General features: G+C 41.2%; 1 protein-coding gene across 1 annotated transcript; it reads left to right on the top strand.

Annotated features, from left to right (window-relative positions):
- Positions 1-689: 689 nt before the first annotated feature.
- LOC144704183 (Protein kinase superfamily protein) lies at positions 690-24,113 on the top strand. Its single transcript, XM_078576478.1, has 21 exons — positions 690-1,240; positions 2,544-2,588; positions 3,438-3,476; positions 4,806-4,976; positions 5,058-5,210; positions 5,302-5,337; positions 14,055-14,098; positions 15,733-15,823; positions 15,953-15,994; positions 16,152-16,260; positions 20,492-20,606; positions 21,634-21,683; positions 21,756-21,834; positions 22,189-22,239; positions 22,379-22,520; positions 22,584-22,628; positions 23,092-23,199; positions 23,286-23,327; positions 23,436-23,618; positions 23,703-23,822; positions 23,930-24,113. Exons 1-21 carry the CDS (start codon positions 860-862, stop codon positions 24,032-24,034), a joined length of 2,151 nt encoding a protein of 716 aa, XP_078432604.1. The 5' UTR covers positions 690-859; the 3' UTR covers positions 24,035-24,113.
- The last annotated feature ends 860 nt before the right edge of the window (positions 24,114-24,973 follow it).

Genomic DNA, 24,973 nt, shown 5'->3' with positions numbered 1-24,973 from the left:
AGGAAATCTTAAACTAACTCCAATTATTCCTAAGTCGAGAGAAGTAGAGTTAATTAATGACAGCAAAAGAGTTAGAAAAATGCTGCTCTTATTTCATAGGTGATTAGATTTTAAAAATTGTAATTATCCGGTAGAATTGAACTGAACAAAACAAGCAGTTATCGACTTAAGCAATTGATCTCAAAGCTCTTATGTTCTAATGTGCTAGCTAAATGAATGGGTTAACGATAAAAGTTGGATAGCATTTATGAGATCAGTTGATAGGGTCACTATTGGCATTTCTAAAAGAATATCCACAAAAAAGATTTACAAATCCACATATTTAAGATAATATTTGTTTCTTCCTGAATTTATCATCAAGGAAACTCACCCCTCCATCTAGAAACATTATTAGTTGGCACAAATAACAGTACACTAAGATAATAATACTAATACCATACTATAACTATAACTAACATTTGGCAAAAATAAACTTCGCAAATAAACAACAATCACATCTTAAATAAATTACATCAAGTTATGCAAGAGTGATAGCAAGTGTCTTACACCAATCATAATTATATTCGTCACATATAAAGGCAATATATCAATTTATATATATATATAAAATAATTCTTTCTTTCAATATCTTCCACTTACGAAGTTAAATACATTTATAAAGCTCCATATATTTATATCAACACGAGACATTGGAAAATAGAACCGCTCTCCTCTATCGTCCACTCGTCGGCTAGAGGTCGACGAACGCGATCGATTGCTGGGAAGAGCTTCAACCAATGGTTAGAGAGGGCGTTGATCGTCGTATACAAGGCAGAAATCTTGGTTTTTGAGGTACTGAAGTCGGAATTCAAGCTCGAGGATGCCTCTCCTGTTCGTTCCTTCGGTGTTGCCCGCGATTCCCGCCAAATTCAAACCATATCTGCATCGTTCTTCGCGGAAATCTTTCCAATTGGATGGGCAGAGCAATCATCGTTGGCGTCGGCGAAGGGGGTTGGCGAGGGTGTCCTTCAATGGAGAGGAATTGGACGCCTTCACGAAGTACTCTGGTTATCTCTTTGAGGGCGGCAGATCCGAGGCGGACTTTCTGGAAGAGTACGACCCGGAGGTCATCGGTTCTATCTACCGGCGGAAGCCGATTTTGGTGCTCCGTAGGTTGTTGCAGATTGGGACTATGATGGGGAATTGGTTTGGTGTTAGATTCATCGATGGTCTCTTGGAGCGGTCCGATGAGACTTTCAAGGTATATACATACATACATGAATGATCGCCGTGCCCTTCATCAATAATTTTCGGCATTGTCTTCTATGAAAGGAATGATTTTTCCTTTTTCTTCGTCGAGTTGAATTGAACTCATGTTCTTCCCTGTCTTCTATTGAATGATGAGTATTGCTATATGAGGTTTCTGCAAAATCATCGTACTCGCTGTCTTCTTTGTGGTGTTATGCTAAAGGAGTTTCTTCATTGTCTTCTACTGAATGAGGAGCTCCGGTTTTGTATGATATTCTATGAAATCATATTCCAAAACATTCCCTTTAATCCATCTTTACAGGGAGCCACTATTGTTTCCAATCCATTGGTCCTCCATCGGATTAGTCTTTTTTTGATTAATGAAGATTGTTGGTTCTGTTCATTGAATTTTCCTCTTTCTCAAGTATGTATTTAACAAGAACAACACGATTCTATCGAGTTGGCTTGTTCCTTCTGTTGGTCATTGACGTCTGAATTTCTTGACTATTGTTCTTGAAGACCCTTGAAGCGGTAGATTTTGAATTCATTTCTTTTTGTTACGGTCGAGGTTGCAAATTCCTCAGAGGATTTTGTTTCGAACTCATATGACACTAGTGGGATTTTTCAAAAAATGTCACTCGTGGGATGGAAGCTGAATTAGAAGATGATATAGCAGCAGAAGAATCAGATAGCTTGTGACCATTGCTCTTATATAACAGAATTTTGCATCTTTGTATGGTGCATCATACAGTAATTGTATATAGGCTACTCTCTGGCGATTACTTAAGTTTTGGTGGTTGAGAATCTAATATGATCCCCTCTTAATGGGGCTTCTCAACTCCTGCTATCTTCCAGCGAACATAAAAGTGACGGAGAGATATAGAGAGGTTATAGAGAGAGAACATATCACGAGCGAACAAAGAGGAAATACAGAAAAACAGTAACAACTTCACCTTCAACATCCTAGCTGTCCCCTTCCTCCTTTCCTCTGTTTTCTGAAGTATCTCTTCACCACAGAAATGACTAAATTTCACCCCACATCTACGAGCGCTGTCGCCAATCTAGCAAACATACTATTGTTCCATACTTAATGTAGTATTGTGGTAAGGTCCTGTAATTTTCTGTTGTTTTGCATTCCCTCTCTGTTTACATTTTGGTGTGTCAGCCTATTTTTATTCTCTATTTTATTGCTCATTCTTGCAGTATCCACTTATATTCTGTCGCTCACTGCTGGCATAAAATCATTTCGAAGATTTTTTTTCATGTATTTGTATTTTAGCTGAACTTCATTTTAACGAAATTCTCATTCTGTGCAGATTAGAGCTGCTGAACTTCGTTTGATATTGCTGAAGCTTGGTCCAGTATGTGCCTATAATACTCTCACACTGTGTTAAAAATGTACTTTTTGATCCGATTTTAAACACCGTCAATGTTTTCCAACATCTTATTCTTTACTCCCAGGCTTGCAAACGGTTCATTTTTTCATTCCATTCATTCCAGAAAACGGTTTATTTTAGCTGAACTTCATCTTATTCGGTTTATTGTGGAACTCCCTATCCATTCCAGAAATTCATTTTTTCTATCTGAAATATTGATTTATTTAACGCTTTAGAAAACATGACACTATCTGAATCACAATTAGATTTCTGTGCATACTATACTTTTTTGATATATAATGACCGATATAGGCTGAAGCCCATCAGGAACTTTCTACTTCTTGTTCTCTCTCCATCTTCTTTTCAATATCCTCTCTCAATGTATCTTTTTTTCAGGTTTTATCAAGTCTCTCTTCTTTACATAATTCATTGCTAGAAATACTTTCTTTGGCCTTTTACATTAATATCATTTAATTTTCTTGGAAGAGGAGTTACTTGTAGACGTTTTCTAAAATCCAGTGAACTTTTGTTTTGATTAAGAGGCATGTACTAGTGTCTTCTCTTGCTTTTGATCATGTGATTAGATTTGAGCTTTCTTACTCTTTTTGTAGAACTTTTTTTTGGTAAGGATTAACAAAGATCACTGGAGATCGGTAATCAGCAAGAACATTTTTTTTCGTAGAACATAAAAACATTTCTGTACTCAAATATATGTATTTCGGATGTTGAATTATTGTGTTATCCGTTAATAAGTGTAACAGTGAGAAATTTTCATGGTTGCTTTTATTTTATTTTATATTCAAAATATTGACTTTTTTCTTGGCTTTCTGACAGGCATATATTAAAATTGCCCAAGCTGTCTCTTCTCGACCGGTAACCTCATCTCCACTTACGTTTTCTATCTGTTGTTGTTTGGTTTCTTGGGTACCAAATAAATGCTAGTAAAAAATTTGATGATGCTTTCACTTGAGAATCAATCTTTACCTTTGTTTGTGTTTGCCATGTACTCTGCCAATTTACAAAAAGCAAGTTGGTCTTTAATATATTTATGCAAGGTACCAACGGTTGATATTACATTGGTACACTAACGTACATTACTTTAAAATCATAGTGGCATGATCTCATGAAACCCTCCAGAGGTATTTGATAAAATATTATTGTTATGTACTTACTCTGATATTATTGACTTTTAAAGTGAGGAATAACCACTGGTTATTTTCTTGAGATGGCTAGAAGCGTGTGAACGTCGCTGGACAAAGAAGAATGGAACGGGTTCATTATACCTAAAATGACTCTCCACAGTTAAATGTTTGTATGATGCGACAAATTCTACGAGTGAGAAAGTATGGTCCTCTTGGGAAACCTACAAAAGAGAAAAGGGAAAGGTGAATTGGTCATGCCGTGGAATTTCTCTTTGATACCTTTAGAGAAAGCCTGCAATTATGATGGATTCCAAATTGATACCTATCGAGAATCAAGAAAAAGAGAGAAGAGATTTCTTCAAAAAAAAAGAGAGAAGAGAAGAACAATATGAGAAGACTGAATGGCCTAAGCCTCAAGAATTTCCGATTATGGACACAATTGCCCTCAATAACCTCAAAGATTATTCTGCTGATAGGTTGGTACATTCTTCAAATTTATAACTGTCAGGTAAAGCCTGACAGTTACAAATTCACCTGATAGTTATAAATTTTCTGATATGGACAATTATTAAGTTGGCGCTTATTGGCATGTTTGGGCCTTCTATGACAAGTCCTTAACATGACTCTAAATTAGTGATTGAAAAAAGTGGCCCAGGACTTTATGTACTCTGACAGATAATCCCAAGTTATGGTTGGTAGAACAGATCGAATTTTGGATTTTGGAAACGCAGTGGTTACATATGATGATCTATTGTGTTGTTGTGTGCAATGATGATCCCACAGCATTTGAGTCATAGAAACTACTATATATGCATGGCCCTTGCAATAAAAAAAATATCCATCTCTTCTTCTTCAAAGAATAAAAAATCTATCTAGGGATTCAATCTTTGGAGACAGGAGGCCGATGGAAGAATCTTGATGACATATCATTTTCACTGACAATGTGTATCATGGGGATAATCAGTGCAAATGCTTTAGAATATGGTTATGGTGCATGCTTTATAGCAGGAGCTCAACCTTTTTTTTGAAAATAATGTATGATCGAAACTTATGTTTTTAGGATATTATCCCCCCGGCATATTTGGAAGAGCTATCACTTCTGCAAGACCGTATAGCACCTTTCTCTTCTGAAGTAGCCTTCAATATCATTGAAGAAGAGCTTGGTGCCCCAATTGATATGATTTTCTCTGAAATTTCTCCCGAACCTGTTGCTGCAGCATCTCTTGGGCAGGTTTGTTGTTAATGTCAGTGTAATATTTGTTCTTTCTCCATCTATCTGTATACAATGTTTCCGAATTTTGTCTACGTTTAGGTTTATCAAGCCAGGCTTTTACAAAATGGGAAACTAGTTGCTGTCAAAGTACAGAGGCCTGGGGTTCAAGCAGCTATTTCACTTGATATTTTCATCCTTAGATTTCTAGCTGGGTTGGTAAAGAAAGCAGCCAAATTGAACACTAATCTTCAGGTGATTAGCCTGAGGGGCAAACGATGCATTGGGCATACCACTTTTCAGTCTATTAGATGAAGATTTCAGTACCGGTACTTTTTTTTTGCAGGCCGTTGTTGATGAATGGGCATCCAGCCTTTTTAGGGTACTTATCTTTTTCTTCTTTTCCTTTTTAACTGATTCATAATTTACTTTCATACTGTTATCCTTTATGCTCTATATGCCTATTTTCTTATGGCATCCTCATGCACGAAGAAGATGACTTCCATGTTGAGGCTATTGGCATATTATGTAATCCAATTTAAATCATGCTCTCTAAGATACATCTTATTTTAAGTATATTTCTGCTTTATGGGTGACTCTTTCAGTGTTCCACTCCACAATGATAATGATATGATCAAGTTAAGTCGGATATCAATGAAAATAGAAGCAGAAGGGCCAAAGCCAGTCAAACCAAGCACATACAATAGTCGGCCCAACTCTATTAAGTAATGAAAAGGAAGGAACGGTATTTGGTCGGAAATGGGAAATAATTGCAAATAGGGTTGGACGGTCCAAGTCCAATCCCAGTTTTTTGCAAATAGAGACCAAAACCTTACCTATAGTTTGGTCCGCTTCTGGTTCGGTCTTATTCACCCTTGGTCTGGTGCCGGTCCACTCAGGTCAACTAGTTTATATCAAAGTCAAAGTAGAAAAATCATGTTGATGGTTATGTTGGCCATCAACATAATCAGCTTTTGAAGCATTGATAATGAATACGCCTTTCCTTCCTTTACTTTTCCGCTCTCTCTCTCTCCATCTCCCTCTCTGGTTTTTTCTCTTTCCACGCCTCTCTTTCTTTATGGAGAAAGCAGGAAGACTTTTACTCAAAATATAGAAAAGAAATATTAAATAATTTACTTTGGGTCCCAGTCCAGTTTGACCCTCGGACATAAACCTGCTCAACCAACCAGTCTACCTAAACTGGCTGTCCTGTGATCCCCGTTTGGTCCTGTCCGACCGGCCCCCACTCCTAAATGTCCAAACCTATTGGGACATGGGCGATGATTGGCCCATTTAGAAATGGTACATATAAGGAGCATGGGCAGGAAAATCAGTTATTTGCTCAGATTGTTTTAGATTTGGGAGTAAGAGACATCTGAGAGGGAATTGTCTGCATATAGTCAATAACTCTTCAAGCTTGGGCTGTATTAGAGCTTTTGCGAATGGAAGATGGTAATTCCAGCTCAAGGCCAGTAAGCCAACAACAGAGTTCATTTTGTTGGCAATGTGCTTTGTCATTGCTATGTTGGCTTCCCCACAGGTCTGATCATTTTGTTGGCGGAGGACTCAGACGATCTAATTCTTTCCTGGAAAGGTCCATCATTGCTCACTGCTGCTTATATTATTCCATGGAAGCAATCTTCTCCTTAATTGTACCACATGAGCTTTCAGACCCTCCATCATGGTTATGTTTAACCCCTCCACATCAAATTGGCAAATGCTGGGATTTCTCTGATACCATAATGTTGCGGATTTAATATTCTGAGATGATTAAAAATAGAATGTCAATAAGCCAGGGATTATGTTCCTTAGACATTTGGGGGAAGGTGAGTGGTAGGTACCAGAGATGACATGATAGGGGAGGGAAGCAGTGGGGATGAGGAGAAAGGAGAGGAATGGCCTAACGGTACAAGAGAGAGAGAGAGGGAGATTCAATTACTTCAAAAAGACAAAAAACTCATCTCCAGAAGAAATAGGCCCTTGCATAGTCTTAAATCTTGGGTTGGGAATGACATGAATCTGATCAATTTTTTTTGGAAGAAAATAAGGAAAACCACCCAGAACGATGGTCAACCTGATGCCATTAAAATATATAGCTGTGTACAATCCTTTACAAAACGAAAAAAATGGTCTGCCGTTCACCTCCCTCAACCAAAAAATATTAGTGCCTTAACGTCCTGAATGACATTTTCCATGAAAGCCATCTCCTCGTAGAATAGCACCTCGTTACGATGCAGCCATATCGCCAGAGCACCGCAAGGAGTCTCCTCCAATCCAGCTTGCTCCTGTATCTATCGTCACTAACTGAGGCCCAAACTGCCTCGTCGGAGGACACAATCATCCCCGTCACCTGCTGCGATGCCCATATTCCCTGGCAAAGGGACATGTGAAGAATAGGTGGGAGCAGCCTTCATCGTCCCTGAAGCACATAGGACACTCTGTGGAAGCCATGGGGACCCATCTTTTGCTCAAGACTCTTGTAACCAATCGTCACCGCCTCAACAACCAGCTGAAGAACCTCACCTTGAGAGGGACTTTTTGTTTCATCAACATGGAGCTTGTGGTACTGATTGTTGAATCCTCCATCGCTTCCCCTCTGATCTTCATTTAGGCATCCTTTACAGAAAAAGATGTCCCTCGCCACACCCAACCATCACGTGACTCACTTGTCGGGCTGAGATGTAGGAGGGCCTGTTACATCCCCATTAGCTCCAGAAACCATGGCTCTGATAAGGCCCCTGCCTGGGTTGGGGTCCAAGCTCCGTCGCAACACTCACAAGCCATAGCGTACGGGTTCTGCGCTAGAGCAAAGAGTTTAAGGAATTATAGTTTTAGAATGCCTTTATTGGACCAGTTATCAGTCCAGAAATGACAACCATCTCCCAATTTGGCATAAAAAACCCGTGGATATGAGGTATGGCTTGACGTAGACCTCGCCAGAGTGGAGACTCCCCTCGAGCTCTTGCCCAGTGCCTCTTCCAATCAATCTCTGAGCCATATCTGTCTCTCAGGACATTCAAGACCAGGTCCTCCTCTGCTGACGCAAGTCTTACCACCCATTTGGCCAACAATGCAAAATTCATGGATTCCAGGTGGAGGATCCACAAACCCCCCTGCTTCGTGGGTCTGCATACTACGTTCCATGAGATCAGTTGCAACCCCTTGCGTTCGTCGTGTTCATTGACTCCCCAAAAAAACATTCTCATCAATCCCTCCAAGTGTTTTTCTACACCTGTTGGCATCTTAAAGACAGAGAGATAGAAAACGGAGATTGCTGCGAGCACCGATCTCAGAAGCACTGGTCGACCCTTTTTTGATAGCGCTCTGTTCTGCCAGCCCTCCAATCTCCTCTCCACCTTCTCAATCACTGGCTGCCATTCTGCATTTAAAATACATCTCCGTCAACAGAAGACCCAAGTAGCTCATCGGGATTGACCATCGAGGTGTGACAAGAGTGCTAGCGCATTGTGTCTCTTCCTCGGCAGAAAGTCCAAATCCCACAAATGCCGACTTGGCTCGATTCAATTGTACGCCTGAGAAGTCTGCGAATAAATCTAGTAATGTAGATAGAGTACGGGCTTCTCTGCCGATCCGTCCGTGAAAAACGTTGTGTTGTCTGCATACTGAAGTAAGGGAATGCCCTCCGGATAAATCTCGGTTTGGAAGCCCCTTGAGAGGTCGTGTTCGCAGGCTTTAAGGGCGCAAGTGGCCAAGTTATCCTCTGCTAGGACAAAAAGTAGTGGTGCAAACGGGCAGCCCTGTCTGACTCCCCCTTGTGGGTGGATCCAACTTCCTTCCGCACTGATCTTATATTAGGTCCAACATGCAGCTTTGAATGTTTCAGCCTCGATCCTCACGTAAAACGCAAACTTGTAACCCATAAGGTTGAGTATAAGGCCTTATAGGGAAGTAACTTTGGGCCCAACAACCATCTCAGATTAGGGCTTTCCCATCTATTGTTGAGCAAGAAATATTGTTTTTGCCGTATCTTTGTTTCTAAGTCATGGAATGGACGAGCATTAACGACAAGTGGCAACCCAAAACACATCATGCATCTAAGCAAACCAGCCACAGCTTATTTCATTGACTATCTTCTCTCACTCCAATCTTCGCTGGTTCAGAATAGAACAGATTCCTGGTATCTTCATGATATAATACATCTGCAACTTTGGAGGTTCATGCCTTAAGGAAGAGCTTTTTGGAAAATTCAACTCCGTTCTCAACTTGACCTCTTTGGCATGTACCTCAAGTAAGTTTTCTCTATATTTTGCCATTAACCAAACTACTGCATATCTGATTGGATACTGGACTGGGGACGGCAGACCATATGACTCCATTAACTACAAAACGTTTCTCATACACACGGTGTACTGCAAGCCGGAAGGTTTTTTCTGCAGGGGGAAACTCTTTCAGTCACAGGCATTGGGATTGACATGATTAAAAGTTTAGGAGCTATTAAAATGTTCTTCATGTGCTTGATCTCAAATCTCAACAAATCTCTCCTTAGAAGTTAGTAGTTCATATTAATTACTCAGTAACAACGAGTTGTAATGATTGCTTTATTTTTGACATGATTATGAACTTGCATCTTGGACCAATTAAGAAGAGGAACAGGCTTTTGTACATGGGGGAAGGCATGAATTCTGTACTAGCTATGGATGAGATGTTCAGCTGAAGGCAACACAAAAGGAGGAGGAAATGATTAGTTGAGCTGGGTCACCTATCATTTGAAGTTTCGGGGTAGATATTCCTGGCTTTTCTTAAAAACCATGATCTCTCAGATATTGTATGTGATGCTTGTCATTTTGGTACGCATGGAGGCTCCTCATACATTTTGGAGAATGCCAGAAATCTCATCCATTCCAGATTTTTTATATTTCTGTATGGGGTCTGCTTCATACAAAGGTTGTCACCAGGGGAAAATATTTTATGGTATTGGTAGACAACAGCACAAAAATGACGTGGGTGCTCCTGCTGAAGATTAAGTCAGAGATTTCAGATTGTCAGTATGCGCTTTCCTGTTTCTTTTATTTGTTTTTTGTCTGTCAACCCTGTATTTTCTCTATTGCATAAGTACCCTTATGAGGTCGGATCCACCATGTTGGGCCTGAGTGGACCCAATAGATGTAATCCAGTATAAGTACTGGAGAACCTCTTTTCATTAGGTTAAGTCATATTTTCGATTTGTCCTCTCTCTCTTGGCGGCTAGGGTTAGAACAGGTGGAGAAGACAGCAAGGAGAAGATCTGTTCTCCTCATTGAGCAGCTGGAAGCTGACACAGATATTACCCCTAATTTCTGTCAGACAATATTCCCCCAATTGGGGACACCAGTCAAGGCATTCAATTCTGATAATGTCAAGAGCTCTTTTAATGAACATCGGGTTCTGTACTTCTCTGGGAGGAAATATAATTACTTGGCAAAGAAAAAAACACAAAAATGGTTACGATGTCAAATTCAGTTCAATTATGATACCAATCTATCTGTGGCTCTACCCTGTATGGAAACTGGGATGCCCACAAGCCTTCCACATCTTCCTTGAAACCCTGCTCCCTCAACCAAGATCTGTCCATCTTGAAATATGTAGACTGTCCATACCCTCTTATGTCTGCCACATGATTGCGATTTGATCGAACAGGGGCTGTGGGAGTGAACACACATTCGCCATGGAGAATGATTCCAACAGCTCCACTGAGCAGAGAAATCTGTCAAATGGGGAACAAATGTTGTTGGTCTTCATGCTCCACCACATGTAAATGAAATCTCTAAGTCCCATTCCCAGCAGCCCCGCATCTGAGATGAAAACCCAAAACTCCTCTGACACGGGCCTCGGCCACCACAACCGTTAGGGTGGTCCCATGTCTGTAGTGTGATGTTGAAGAAGGCCCAAAAAAACAACAGATGCTTTGGGAAAATGGCTATCATTCTATATAACTCTCCCTAAAATGAAGCTCTTAGATTGTTTGAGATGGAACTGTTCATTGATATGGCCACCCATCAGTGACCATCACTCGGTTGTTGCAGCTTCACCCCGGCCACTAATTGGTTCGTCCACTCATCCTCTTTAGATAAAACCATCTCGTTCCATGCAACTACCTGAACCCTGGATTGTTTGACCCTGTTCACTGCCATGAAGCCATCCAGAAAGCCTCACTCCACCATCCTCCACTCCCTTGCCTGTTAGCATTCCATCATGGACTCTTGCAGGCATAACATTGTAGCCCCCCACTCTCGCAAGTACTGCCCCACAATGCTATGTCTTCTCACATCCCAGAGTTTGTGTACTTTCCAAGATATTCATTTCATTTATGACCTTCATGACCCCTGTATCTGCCTCTTCTGCAGTTCTGCATCCTCAGCCAACTTGCATGCACTTTGGATCATTACCGGGTTGCATTACTCCCTGTTGTTTCTCTCCTGTACTGTCTCCTTTCCCTCTAATGTGACTTCGGCATACATTGTTGCCTTCCCTTTCAGGCACTGAAATATGGGCCTCGTCTTCTCTCCACCTCTACTTGTCACTGTGAATCTCTTGTCTTCCACCTATCTGTCTCTGTTTCCACGAGCTTGAGTTTGCCGTTCTTTCCCACCTTGATCCATGCCCTTCCTCCTGCATCGTCCCATAAGAGCATCTTTCCCTTCTTGTAGATCACACCTTAGTAGCATCATATATCCCCTAGGGTGAGTCTCTTCAACCTCTGCGATGCCCCAAGTTGCCAGAGCGTATTGCTTCCGTCGCTTCTTAGATCTGATTGTGACAGAATAATCATCTTTAACGCCTACTGCTCTTTGCTTTGTATCCACTATGGGCTCCCTACCACTACAGACCATAACGATTGGATGTTCCCGTTTGTTGCTGGCCATGGTTGGACACGTGGAGTGTTTACATCCTCCTTTGGTAATGATGATTTTGGTGTCGACTGTCCCCTTTTCTCCCTTATGTTTGGATTCTTGTTGTCACTGTCTAAGGACTGTCTTTGCCTGTCATAAGTTTACTAGTAGGCTCCCTTTTTATAAGCCTATCTTTAATCTTCCATTTTCTCTTTTGGTGGTGGACGCTTGACCACCTGACTCTTCGGCTGGGCCAGCCTCCCATTGTAATGCAGTCTTGAATTGTTGCGTGGCGGAAGACAAGGAAGTAATTCATGTCTCATGTTCCGCTTGCCTCGCCATGTTGTCAGACTTTGCTTGTTCTCCAGACCATGCAACCGACCTCCCCACGGTCCTTGGCGCTATCGGTGGGGGTCTCTCCTTCAGGTAGATCATGACATTTCAGGTTAGGCCTTGGAGCCTAGTCTGCCCTGGCATCTAAGATCCCTCTGTGGCCTCCACCTCCATTATTACCTCATTGGGGTCCCCAGATACCAATCCTGTCAAAATGATACTGTGCAACCGGCCAAACGATTGGACCATGGTCTCCATTTTTTGCCATGTTTTGGTATCCCATCGGGACTCCTCTGGTTTCTATTATGATTGGCCTTTTACCCGCCCTCCGGCCCTATCCTCGGGGAGAACCCGTCGCCACCTCACCGCTGCTTCCCCATTGAGACATTGGAGCAAGCAGCAGGAGACGACAGGAATGGGGCCCACACAAGGCTCGAGGGGAAACCACGCAGTGGTGGGGGGAGAAGAGCCAGGCTGCATACTCCTCTGTGGGTGCCTGACTGGGGAACGTGGACGAGGGTGACTGCCACATTGGAGAACTTGAAGGTCAGAATGAGCTAGGGGAGGCGGTACATCCACAGCCACAGCGAGTCACAGTGGCAGCCTAGGCAGATTCACAATGTCTCGAGGTAGAGTTGTAGTAAACACGGTATCACGTCGGCGCTTGAGGGGATGGTATGTGGTGGCGCTTGGCTATAAGAGTTTGGTGTCGCTCGAGACGAGAGCAAACATGACAAGGGTTGTGGCACAATGACATGAAGGGGGAGCAGAGGATGGGAGTTTACATGGGAAAGAGACCAGTCACCAGTGCAAATTTCCTTATCAGGCACCCACGAGAGGAGTATGCAGCCTGGACCCTACGGAGGACTGTAAGTTCTCCAATGTGGCAGTCGTTGTTCTCCATCCTCTTCTGCTGTTCACCGTCCTCCACTATCATTTGTCATCCTCTGCTTGCCGCTGACCTCCGTTCACTATCTGTCGCCAGCCTATCAGTCTGACATTCCATCGGCACGACAGCCCGTCAGCCTGTTGTTCACTGCCGTCAGCCCTTCCATCTCCATCCAGATGGGGTCTTGCTGCTGCCGCAAGCTCCCACCAGTTCTCAGTCCATGTCCTTCAAGGTCCCTGGGGTGGTAGCTGTCTGCTGCCACCACTTGCCGTTCCCCGTCCGCTATTCCCAATCGCAGCCTTTTCTCAGCACCGGCTATTATCACGGTCTGCCAGCTCTGTTTGCCCCTACCCCCAAGATAGCAGCTAGATCTACAATCAACCTTGAGAAAGAATACCTTGCCATTGAAGCCCTTCTCACCAGGCGCCGCTCGCTGTCTACCAGCAGAGCTCGCTCGTTGATCACTCCACTGTTTTCGATCACCCTAGGGCTCTGCTGCTCTTGGACTCTGTTGTCACCCGATCATTGCCAATCACTTTGCCGCTCCGCCGTCTTCCTCTGCCCCGAGGGCTCGACTATCACTCTCTTGACGTCAACAGCCGTCGACTGCGATTCTTCGAAATGTGTCAAACATCACTATGTGAAGAGTGTCAAATATTTGTCCTTGTGATGCTATATTCTGCACTGCATGTGCCTCAAAAGGTCTTTTGGACCTGGCTCATAACCTTTATCTGTTACTTCTATTAATTCTGGTTTTAGAGCAGTAATAAAATATCTTTTCGTGGAGTGTTGTTGTTGACAGTGCTGGAGTTAGCTGTTGGCACGTTTCTTAGATTTGTGCGTTATCCCAATATTTGAGAAATAAAGGTTTTTTTTGAAAGAAAAAAACTTTTTAATATTTTAATGAGATTATTGTTCTTGTATTTTTTTTTGGTAAAGAAGCTACTGGAGTTTTTGAATTATGCTTTTCTCTAATTTTCTTCCCCAACTTGTTGGGTGCATTCTTAGAACTTCAAATTGAATACAGGTAAATCACATTGAATGCAGGAGATGGATTACCGGGAAGAAGGAAAAAATGGACTAAAGTTCAGGTACCCAACGGGTTTGAAGTTATGTCAAATCACTTACTGAGCCATTGCAATTCAGTTGTCACTTGATTCATCAAAGTTGGCAAATCAGAAATTTAATTTCATTCATCAAAGTTGTCTCTTATTTGAATATAAAAACCTGATATCTGTTTTCATGAATATAATGGCGCTACTCGTTGAGATACTTGTGTCCTCTTGCTGTGTTCAAAGTCAAACAAGCTTGTCTTTAAAAGGTCCTTTCCTTTTATCTTCTCTGAATTTTATGTGATCATTCGATTTCTTTATGTGTAAACATCTCATGGGATCTGATCTGCTTATAAAGGATAGTCATATTGGGACCTTGAATCAGCAATATCTGTTATGGGATATCCAATTGTAGAGACACAAAACCCTTTCATGAATTGAGCCATTTTGTTTTTATTCTTTCTTCTCCCAACTTCCATCTCTTGCAGTTGTATTTCAGATACGGATCCAAGAAATGGGATTGAAAAATCATCATCATTATGGCCACTAGTGAAAGCTTTAGAATTTTTCTGTTGTGCGCCTCTAAACCATGCCTGGATGGTGCATGTTTCTCCTTTCAGCTATCTCAAGATTACATAAATTTGGTGTACTTGATCTTTCCATTTGAGCTGAACCATAACGGCTAACTCTTACAGAAGTAGATCATTTATTTCCTGTTGTAGTAGCAAAGCAAAATAGGTAGAAAAATGTTCTAAAAAGGTTTTGGGTTGAAGGGGATGTATATTTTCTCTTACTGAATTTGACATTTTGTATATGTCATCAAGTTCGTTCTTGATGAGGAAAACTGTAGTACCGTTTCATACATTGCTGTGGTTCCACCTGCCAAAGCTTTTTTTCTTTTGGGAAATCATTTTATCCCAGTATTTTGAAATTACACCAGTTTTTTCAGTTGATGCAATTTTCCATCGTATTTACTGGTGATCACCCCCGCTTTGCCATTTTTTAGTGTGACGCATGACAAGGTCCTCTCAAGACCAGAATGGATCTCCTTTTAAATACATTTAGATAATGCAGATCGATAACTTGTTCCAACTGAGGAAGGAAGAGAGGAGAGGATGAAGAAGTTCCTGGGGATAGAGGAAAGAACGGAAATGATAGGAGGGCGAAGGATCGCGGATGAAGCGGTTGCGGCTCGAAGGGAAGATGAAGCCAGGCCTACGAGCACAATGGAGGGAATTACAACAAAGTGAGGAAGGGAAGGAGGTTGCGTAGAGTGACTTAGTTCCTGCCATAGCCTCTTCCAAGGCAGGGCTTAAGTGGGTTGGGAATCGGCTGGGCCATCATGTCCTGGCCTTGCCTCTGTTGGGGCTTCTTAATGCTCATATACCCGTCGCCGAATCATATCAGCATGACCCATATTTGTCTTTTATTTATTAACACTCCATTTCTAGCCACCATGAAATTATAATCTTTTCCCGAATGAAATTGGTTTTTATATAATATCAAGGTGTCCATGAATCTTGTTACAAATATGTCATTTAACAGTTATCCACTGCATTGTTTACTTAAGTTTAGTATGTTTTGTCTCCTCTTGTCAATTTTTTTTCAATGCCAAGTATATCCTTTTGAGGAAGAGGATCTACTTTTACAATTCCTTGTCAAAAAAATTGTAGAGAACTCTACGGGAGCCTACAAGACGTTTTTGTGCCAGACATATATCTGGACATAAGCAGCCGCCGCGTTCTTATCATGGAATGGGTGGAAGTATGTTCTTATTTCACTTGTTACATACTTGACATTCTCTTTGATTGTGAAGAATTATTCTCTTTGATTGTGGGATACTGTTAGATTATGTTTTGGTGCTTGCTTATTTATCTTGCTTTGTTTGTGCAGGGAAATAAGCTATCTGAAGTAAACGACCTTTATTTAGTTGAGGTTGGATCATCTATCTAAAATGATAAAATATCATGCTGCACTAATTTTATTTTTCACTCATGCAAATAATTCATTTTATTCACGAGAAATATGAAAATAAAAACTACGTTAATGGTCTCGTATTCTTGACACTCTGTGCAACTTTGAAATTTGTCAGGTTGGGGTCTATTGTTCCCTTTCTCAGCTTCTCGATTATGGTTTCTATCATGCTGATCCACACCCTGGAAACCTTCTTCGGACAACAGATGGAAAACTGGCCTATCTAGGTATTTCTTCAAAATCAAAGTCTTTTTGGGTTTGTTGCATTGATTCTATTTCATAAATTCCATCTTCGTCATTTTTTCTCTTGTTGTATTTTTAGTCTTTTCAAGATTATCCACTCCCAATTGAAAGAGAAAATTATGAACATAAAATCATTATCTGCAATTTGTGTAGTTTCTCATTTTGGTCATTTCAGTCTCTGCTGGTCCCACAGCTGCAGCTTTGCTGTGATAAGCTTGGTGCATATGATCTCTACGGTCTAACACGAGGGTTTTAAATGCATCTGTCACAAATGGGCCTAGGTCCATATTCCCTTTCACTCTCATACATCTAATAACGCGAGACATCATTAGAATGTGAGTGAAACAGCTGTTTTTCTTGCCTTGCATTCATAATAGTGTAGGCCCAATATGCTATACCATTAAATATGTGTTGGATTATCTAAACTCATAAACCTATCATCCAATATCAATGTGGAGAAGATTTCTTTGAAAGATTATTAAAAGAGGGATGCACTTCATTTTATGGTTCGTTTATCCTTCATTGGACATAGATGAAAGACAGTGACTCAAAGAATTTGTCATGGAACTGAGAGCTTTGACATTGAAAGAACTGTGTATCTTTTTGTGACAACGTCAAATTATGTGAAGTAGAATGAGAGCATTCATCCCACACCTTTCACCATTGAGGGCAGTGATATCGTATATGCTTTCTCTGCAGGAGCACAAGATTGAATGCATAGGTGCAGAGTGAAGAATCAGAAAGAAGAAAGAGAAGACACAGTAGAGCAGATATAAATGGGGAAGCACCCCCATGTTTGTAATAGGGAAACGTGACTTCTTTAAGTTTACACCATGAGGAGTCTTTTGTTACAAGGATAAATTCATACGGTTTACAACGGTAAAATATGTAATTGTAAAGAAAGTGACCTATTTCTAACTAAAAGAAGTACAAAGTGAGAGCATTTTATTCTTAACTATCCCAATAGGACTTTTCATTTTAAAAAAAAAACTATCCCGATAGGCCTGTGAAGTGTTGGACTATGCAGTCCTTTATTTAACAGGTTCGTGGACTGATCCTCAGACTTCCCATAGGGCACATAAATTATCCCACTCGATATAATGTCTCTTTTTACCTTAACGTGTTTTGTTTTTGTCATGGGGCACTGGGTTTTGTGCGATTTCAATTGGGAATTTTTTGTCACACTGCAATATGGTTGGCTCAGTTGACTGAACCTTGAGTTCTTCTAGAATAATTTTGATCTACAATGGTTGGCACACCTAATGCAATGGCCTGAACCCTGCCTCAGCAATGCATCTTGACAGAACCACCTGCTTCTTGCTTCTCCATTTAATTAAATTCCCTCGCGCAAAGGAGCAGTAACCTTGATTAGAGGGCCAATCCACAAAGTTACTGATAGACCCCTGGTATTGATATAGGGGCCAGGAGGAAGGGCCGAGCCCGGTCTATTGATATGGGTGAGGATAATGGGCCTGATCCTGGCTTGTCAGACAGGCCCAACGCTGGTGTTAGGAACGAAGACCCAATATTAGGGATTGGCGAGGAGGAAAATGCATTCGAGAGGAGAAAGGAACCAGAGGCAGGATGAAGCTGAAGGAGGCGATCCACAGATGTCTCTCCTCTCTTTATCTCTCTCCCTCTCCCTCTCTTTTCCCATCCCTACTGACGGGGATTTCGTCATTCTGACAGACCCTTTCTTGCTCTTGATTACTGTGAGTCGTGAACCTTATGTTTTGGTCTTTTGTTGGAACTGGGAATAGGTCAGAACTTTCCTCTCTTCTGGCTGAGTTGGGTTTATCAGTTACCTGCACAATCTGCATCTGTGAAATTTCAAGGTGGTTGTAGTTGCTTTTGTAGTATCTAGATGATCCCATATCAAAATGTTCCTTTTAAGTATCTCAGCATGCAATTCACTGCCTTGTCATATGCTCCTCTTGGATCTTGCATGAATTGACTGACCAACCCAACAGCAAATGCAATGTCTGGTCTGGTGTGAGTGATAGGTGACTAGCCTCTTGTACCTTCCTTTATATGTCAGTAAACTATCCTCAAGCCCCAACTTACGGTTTGAATCATAGGGGTGGGAGCCGGACTGCATCCCAATATTCCAGTCTCTTTCAGCAGGTCTAGGGTGTACTTCATCTGAGCCATCACTGGTCTCTCTTTAGAGTGAGCAACTCCTATTTTCAAGTAGTGTTTTAATTTTCTCTCTTATTCTTGAATTCCTTGGACAACTGTTCATGAGACTTCTCAATTTCTCCAAGATCATCACAGGTGACAACCATGTCATTCACTTGTGCTTGTAATATAGCTACTCCTTGATTATGTTTTTTGAATAAGATAAGGTCACTATCACCATGTTAAAAGCTCATATTTTCCCTGGCCTTATTTATTTCTCCAAACCAAGGCCCTGGTGACTGTTCAAGTCCATTTTGTGATTTATGTAACTTGCTTGCGAGGTTCTCATTTTGGGTTGCATTGAAAGCTGCAGCTATATACATGTAGATCTCTTTTTCTGGTTTACCATGTAAGAAGGCAATTTTTACATCTAGTTGATGCAATGTCAAAAGATGGATATCCAACGCAAATACTTGAATTGTCGTGAACAAATGTAAAAGATTTTAAAACAATAGAAGAAATATGGGATGTGTCATTTCTTTTATAGCCTGCTTAATGTACATGCTCCCACATTTCTCGGATGGACAGGACTTGCAACTGAGGCCTCCCTATGGAAATGCATTGATCTCAATAACCATGCATTAATGAGTACGTCTGCCTCCCTCCAACTCTCTACATGGGGGTTATTGGTGGTTAGGGCTTAAGCAGTCAGGTATTTCAACTTCCTCCGAAATATCATTTTCACAGAGCCCATTCCAGAATATTCGAAGCTTTCAGCCTATAGGCTACTGGAATTTTAGGAAGCCTCAAATATGTTACACCATTGTCAGTAGCAGAAGCAACTGGTACAGGAGACATCTTAAGAGTGGTCTTCGCCCAGGATCCACACCAGGAGTTGTCGTTAGAGCCTGATCTATCTTCAACGCTTAAAAGGCAAATCAACAAATAACATCATGTACCCAAAGCTATGGCTCAGTGATCATGATTGGATCCTTGAGAGGATCCTCAACCTATCTAGGGGTTGTTTCGTCATGTTAGGCCACAGGGGCATTTCAGTCATTTGGCTATTATGTATTTCCTTTAAATAGGGATGCCCTCCCTTTAGGAGGGCAGCCAAGAAGAAGTAGATTGAAGTAAGGTCTTCTTGTCTCCCCTCTCCTCGTCTAGGTCTGGTCTCCCTCTCTCCCTCAACGATCCCCGGACCTCGTGATCGTCTCTACCTTGCCGCATCTTCAGGCGGCTTGTCCTCGGCGGATCCCTACCCCCTTCTGCTCGGCCTCCTCTCGGATCCCTCCCATTTCACCTCTCTACCCCGGGAACTTCTACCTCACCTCGTCCTCTTCCCTCCTTCCGATACGAGCCTAGATCCAGGTTCGTATCAACAGATATGCCCACAAAAGCTATTTGTGAGTATAATACGCTTCACATTCAGCACCAATAAAGGATGGCGAAATAAAAGTACAGTGATCCTGTATGACCGCCCATAAGATCTATTTTTACCAACCCTCTGAAAGGAGAAATCACATACAGTTCAAATCGTAGAGCATAAAACAGCGGAAAGAACAATAGTGTGTAGGCGTGCACACCTTATGCAGGTTCTGATATCATGAAGGATAAGGAGAACATTCAACCCACATCATCTGCAATCGACGCGCAGCATGATCGTATAAGTTTGGCCGCAGGAACATTCAAGATAGAAGGCTTAGGTGCAGAGTGAAGAAGCAGAGAGAAGAGAGATAAGGCACAGTATCTCATAAAAAATAGGGTAAAACCTAGTGGTTGTATTAGGGAAGCCTGCCTCTAATATTTAAGGTTACACCATATCTGCTCTTCTGCCCAAGACTGCTTCCAACCACACAAAATATATGGGTAAAGAAAATGACTTATTCCTAAATACTTAAACTTTTAAGGACGGAGAGTATTCAATTCTTAAAAAAATGAGATTTTTTGTGTTATAAAGTGTCTTGGAAAAGTCAGCATGGAAAAGTCTTCAACACGATTAGGCACCTAGTCCAGCTTGGATAGTTGAAGATTTTTTATTATTATAATGAATATCATTCTTATTATATCAATACCCATGACAGTTTTATTTTACAGATTTCGGAATGATGGGCGAGTTTAAGCAAGAACTAAGAGATGGTATCGTTCAAGCCTGTGTTCATCTTGTTAATCGAGATTTTGATGAACTGGCAAACGATTTTGTTACTCTGGGGTAAGTTCTGTAAAAGGAATAGATGTATTTTTAAGCAAAGATTCACTGGAGGGGGATCATAAAGATTATCACCTAAGATCTAATTGACTTGTCAAACTCACAACCAGGAAATAATACCTTAGAAATCGATCTATTATATTGTTTTGAAGAAAATCTCAATATATTTAATTTGTTAATGATTTCTTTTTGACAATGACTTTTGGATCTTTTAATTAGGTAAAGTTTTTGGGAATTTGTATACATCCTAGGACGAGCTATTTCTTCTTTGAATCTGGTTGTGTTTTTTTGATTAATCACCAAGGTCAAATTTTATTGTCCATGATATACTATGTTCTCTTGCAGACTGGTGGAAACCAATGTTCTTATTGTGCCAGTCAGTCTATAAGGATAATTCTGTGACCAGACGAGTTCCCTCTCGGAAGGGGGAGGGAAGTGAGAGTGTGATTGAGAGAGTTAGAAGGATAGGACGAGAGCGAGAGAGACTCAGCGGAGTAGTTGGCACCGAGTGATAGTGACCTTTGCTCCTTGCGTGCAGTGATCAACTATGAGAGGAGGTGATGAGTTTGAGTGTGAGGTGACGGAGATGCCAGGGGCACTCACCGGGAAACCAAAAGCTGTCCCCCCTTTGGTGTTGGTGGGCTTAAAAACTACTGAGGCCTGGCCTGTCGTGGGCCGGACCGCTCACTCTGTTTGGGCTGAGGTCGTCGTTCATATATGCGCCTCTGTATCACATCATAGACCTGTATTATCATTATGGTGTTGTATCGCGATTAGGTCGGTCACCTGTCTCTGAGCTGTATTTGAATACTTTTGGATACAGTAATCCTCCAAGAGAAGAATATCACATAAAGGAACATACTTTATAAAAGAATCACGTAAAGGAACATAAGTTTTGATCTTCCTAATTCATGAAAAAGACGTTTAATTTGCAGTTTTGCGGTTTTCTTTGACATATTTGTATTTACAGCCCTAATTTCGACTACTTCGTTCATTTATGAAAAACTGGGATTCCGTTGATTTATTTCAGGTTTCTCCCTCCCACAGCACAGAAAACTGAAGTCACTCAAGCACTGACAGGTACTTTAAAACTACTTCTCAGTCCGTGGCTGTGATATTATATTCCTCTAAATTATTATAAGTTATTTTTAGGCGTCTTTCAAAATGCTGTGAATAAAGGAGTTCGCAACGTTAGCTTTGGAGATCTCTCTGGAAATCTCGGGCGAACAATGTAAGTCAGTTGTATGAAACAGATGTTTCTTCTTTGAACGTAAAGCACTGAAAAATGTATGATTTATTACTGGAAATTATATGCGAGCCTGGATCATGATACAGTTTTTTTTATAGGAGAGACAGACTCGTTCATAATGCTTTCATTTACTTAATCACATTCAGACGGACAATGATACTGAAAATGTTTCCCATTGGAAACCTTTTTAAGTGCGATCCACGGTTCCTCAACATTTTCTGATCATTAGATTAGTTTAGGAGATTGCTTATTCTTTTCAACATTTCCAGCCATAAATTGATAGATACTGTTTATGGTTTCATCATTTTTTCTAAAGTGAGAACTCTTGGATTTCAGGTACAAGTTCAAATTTCAAATACCTTCGTATTTTTCTTTGGTTGTCAGAAGGTAAAGATTTATGAAACCAAAGGCCCAGTCTTCGTCCTCAATAAATAAAATAAAAAACACAATTTTTGGTTACATCTTTAAATACTTACCTCTGGTTATTTATTTATTTATTATTACTATTATGTTTTCAACATTCCAGCCTTGCAGTTTTGGAGGGCATTGCAATCAGCTTTGATCCGAATTACAAAGTTTTGAGCAGCTCGTACCCTTGGATTGCAAGAAAAGTACTAACTGACAAGTCTCCAAACCTTCGGTCAACACTGCAGACACTGCTTTACAGCGTAAGTTGTTGGGCTCTCATCTTGGACGGTACCTGGAAACTGAAATGATCATTTCCATTGCAGAATGGGGTATTTCGGATTGATCGCCTAGAATCCCTGCTAAGTGAGGTGAGCGTCCTAAGCTGTTGGTCTGTGGTTCAATATTTTACCTTTTATTATTCTTTATCTCTAGTTTATTTAAAGCAAATACAGTCAAGAAATATAGGTCACTAAATAGTTTTACAATTCTGAAATAATTTACGATGATGCAAATCGTGAAATTTGTTGTTATAGAGATTAAGTGGACATGGAGAAGATACTTCCCATTATAATCTCTCTACCTTAGATAGGCAGATGGAAATATTCAAGTTTTCAAACAAGCCTCTAACAAGAACAAAATAACCAAACTCCCTCTAAATTCCAACAAAACCCATGGATAAAATACACAATGATTCCTCTGCTTTAAATAGGCAGATGGGCACACAAACATTTGCATACGAACCCATGACAAAGACACTATAAGAAAGTTATATTATTTACTACAAAACCTGTGGATAACATGCCAAAAATACCTTTTTCTTTTATCTCCTAGTCACTTCGTGCTAAGACAGAGCAAACACTGGTGAGAAGAGATGAAGCAGAAGATGCTAGTTCCAGAAAGGTTGCGAAGCAGATTATGTCCTTCACTCTCTCTGACTCGGTTGGTATTCTCTAGATGACCGTCATTACAACTATTTACTATTTTTTCTTACCCATAGAAGCATCGGCTAATTTATCTTATTTCAGGGTGCTTTTGTGAGGGAAATAGTTCTCGAGGAAACTGTCAAGGTACGACCTGGCAGCTGTAACTGCTGTTCTACAATTCTATAAATTTTCTGACCTTCTGAAGTTCAAACTTTGAAAGAAGAAGGACCTCGATATGTTGTTTATGTTCAGGGGCTCGATGCACTTGGGGTTGCCACAGTGGCTTCTCTCACGAACACAGCAGCTGCAAGACTGCCTTTTGTGGCACCTTTTCCCTCGTCTCTGGTCTCTGAAGAAGATGCTGAAAACTTGGTAACTCTAAGGCGACTTCTCCTCCTGCTGTCACGGCTTCAGAAGAACGAAACTCCTCCCACCGTAAGGACCCTGAAAATTGAGCAGTTTGGTCAAGCAGCAGACCCTACATGAGTCATATTCATTACCCTATTTTAATCGCTTCAGGATGAGAGAGTGGCAAATGCAAGGGAGATGGGGAAAGCAGACCCAGAAGAGCCTCGCTTCATTCTTAACCGGCTGGCATCCACCCAGGAGATTCTCCCCATACTTTCCCTTGTTTCTGAGGTGAGGATTAAGATAGAAGACGGGCATAGACCTGGCACTTTCCTTGCAGAAACCAGGATTGGACCATTACTCGACCAAATCTCTAATCTCAAGCTATGAACTTGCAGCTTCCTTGGGAATGCCAGCAGCAGCTACTGCGCATGCCAGCGGAGTTGGCGGCCAAGCTGATCTCCCGAACCATCGCCAGGACCCTCCGAAGGCTGTTCACTTGATAGTCTTTCCATGGAGTTTCATGATGATGATTGTATATGAAACATCCTAATGACAATTCACCACAGTTTGTGTTCGTTACTGGAGCTCTTCTAAGTCGGAACTCCCTCAAACTGACAAATCTGAGGACAGTGACAAATCTGAGGACACACAGTGACATGTCTTCTTCTAGAGATCTACCCTTTAAACTGCTGCTCCACTTTCTCTTCATGATCCACTGCCCTTTGTCCTGGACCACACAACTTATCTTCATCTTCATGGTCTAGACGGTTGTTGACTGTCTCCACCACTTGCAATTTGTTTGTCCCATGATCAAACCCTTCCAACTTTGCACAATAGTTGTGGAAGTAGACTCTGCCGTCCACAGCAGTAGAGATGCACCTACAGCCACAGCTCATATATGCCAAGATGGGACACACCGCTCCTACCGCCGGAGGCATAAATTGAAAAGCTGTGGAGAATGAACATTCATCAAAACATATTTTTATGTGAATTGATCTAAAAGATAATGAGACTTATCAAAAAACTAAAGCAAGGATAATACCTGAGATGTTGTCAGTAAGTTTTGTCAAGAGAACACCCTTTGCTCCAATGGAAATACAGATAAAGAAGGAAGGGAGAAGAGGTGGAGATGCCCCATATTCTATGAAAAACCTCCAAACAAGTCACCAAAAACAGGATAAAAAACAAGAAGTAAGGCCTTGGTCAAGATCATCAAAATCATCAAGATCATCAATATCATCAAGATCAAAGGTGATATCTCTCACCATCCAACTGGAATTGAAAAAGTCGTCGCACTGCCAGCCTTCATTTGCTTCTGGTTTGCAGTCAACATGATGGGGTCTAGGGCCAAGCATATTAGTCCTAGACCCCATTGTGTTGATTTCAAAACATTGGCTGGCGCATGATAGATCTGTACAGCTGCCCATAGGGACCACTAA

The sequence above is a fragment of the Wolffia australiana genome, chromosome 6, assembly GCF_029677425.1.
Source record: "Wolffia australiana isolate 7733 chromosome 6, ASM2967742v1".
NCBI classification, from domain to species: domain Eukaryota; kingdom Viridiplantae; phylum Streptophyta; class Magnoliopsida; order Alismatales; family Araceae; genus Wolffia; species Wolffia australiana.
The sequence above is the reverse complement of the archived record's forward strand: the minus strand, read 5'-3'. Positions and strand labels throughout refer to the sequence as shown.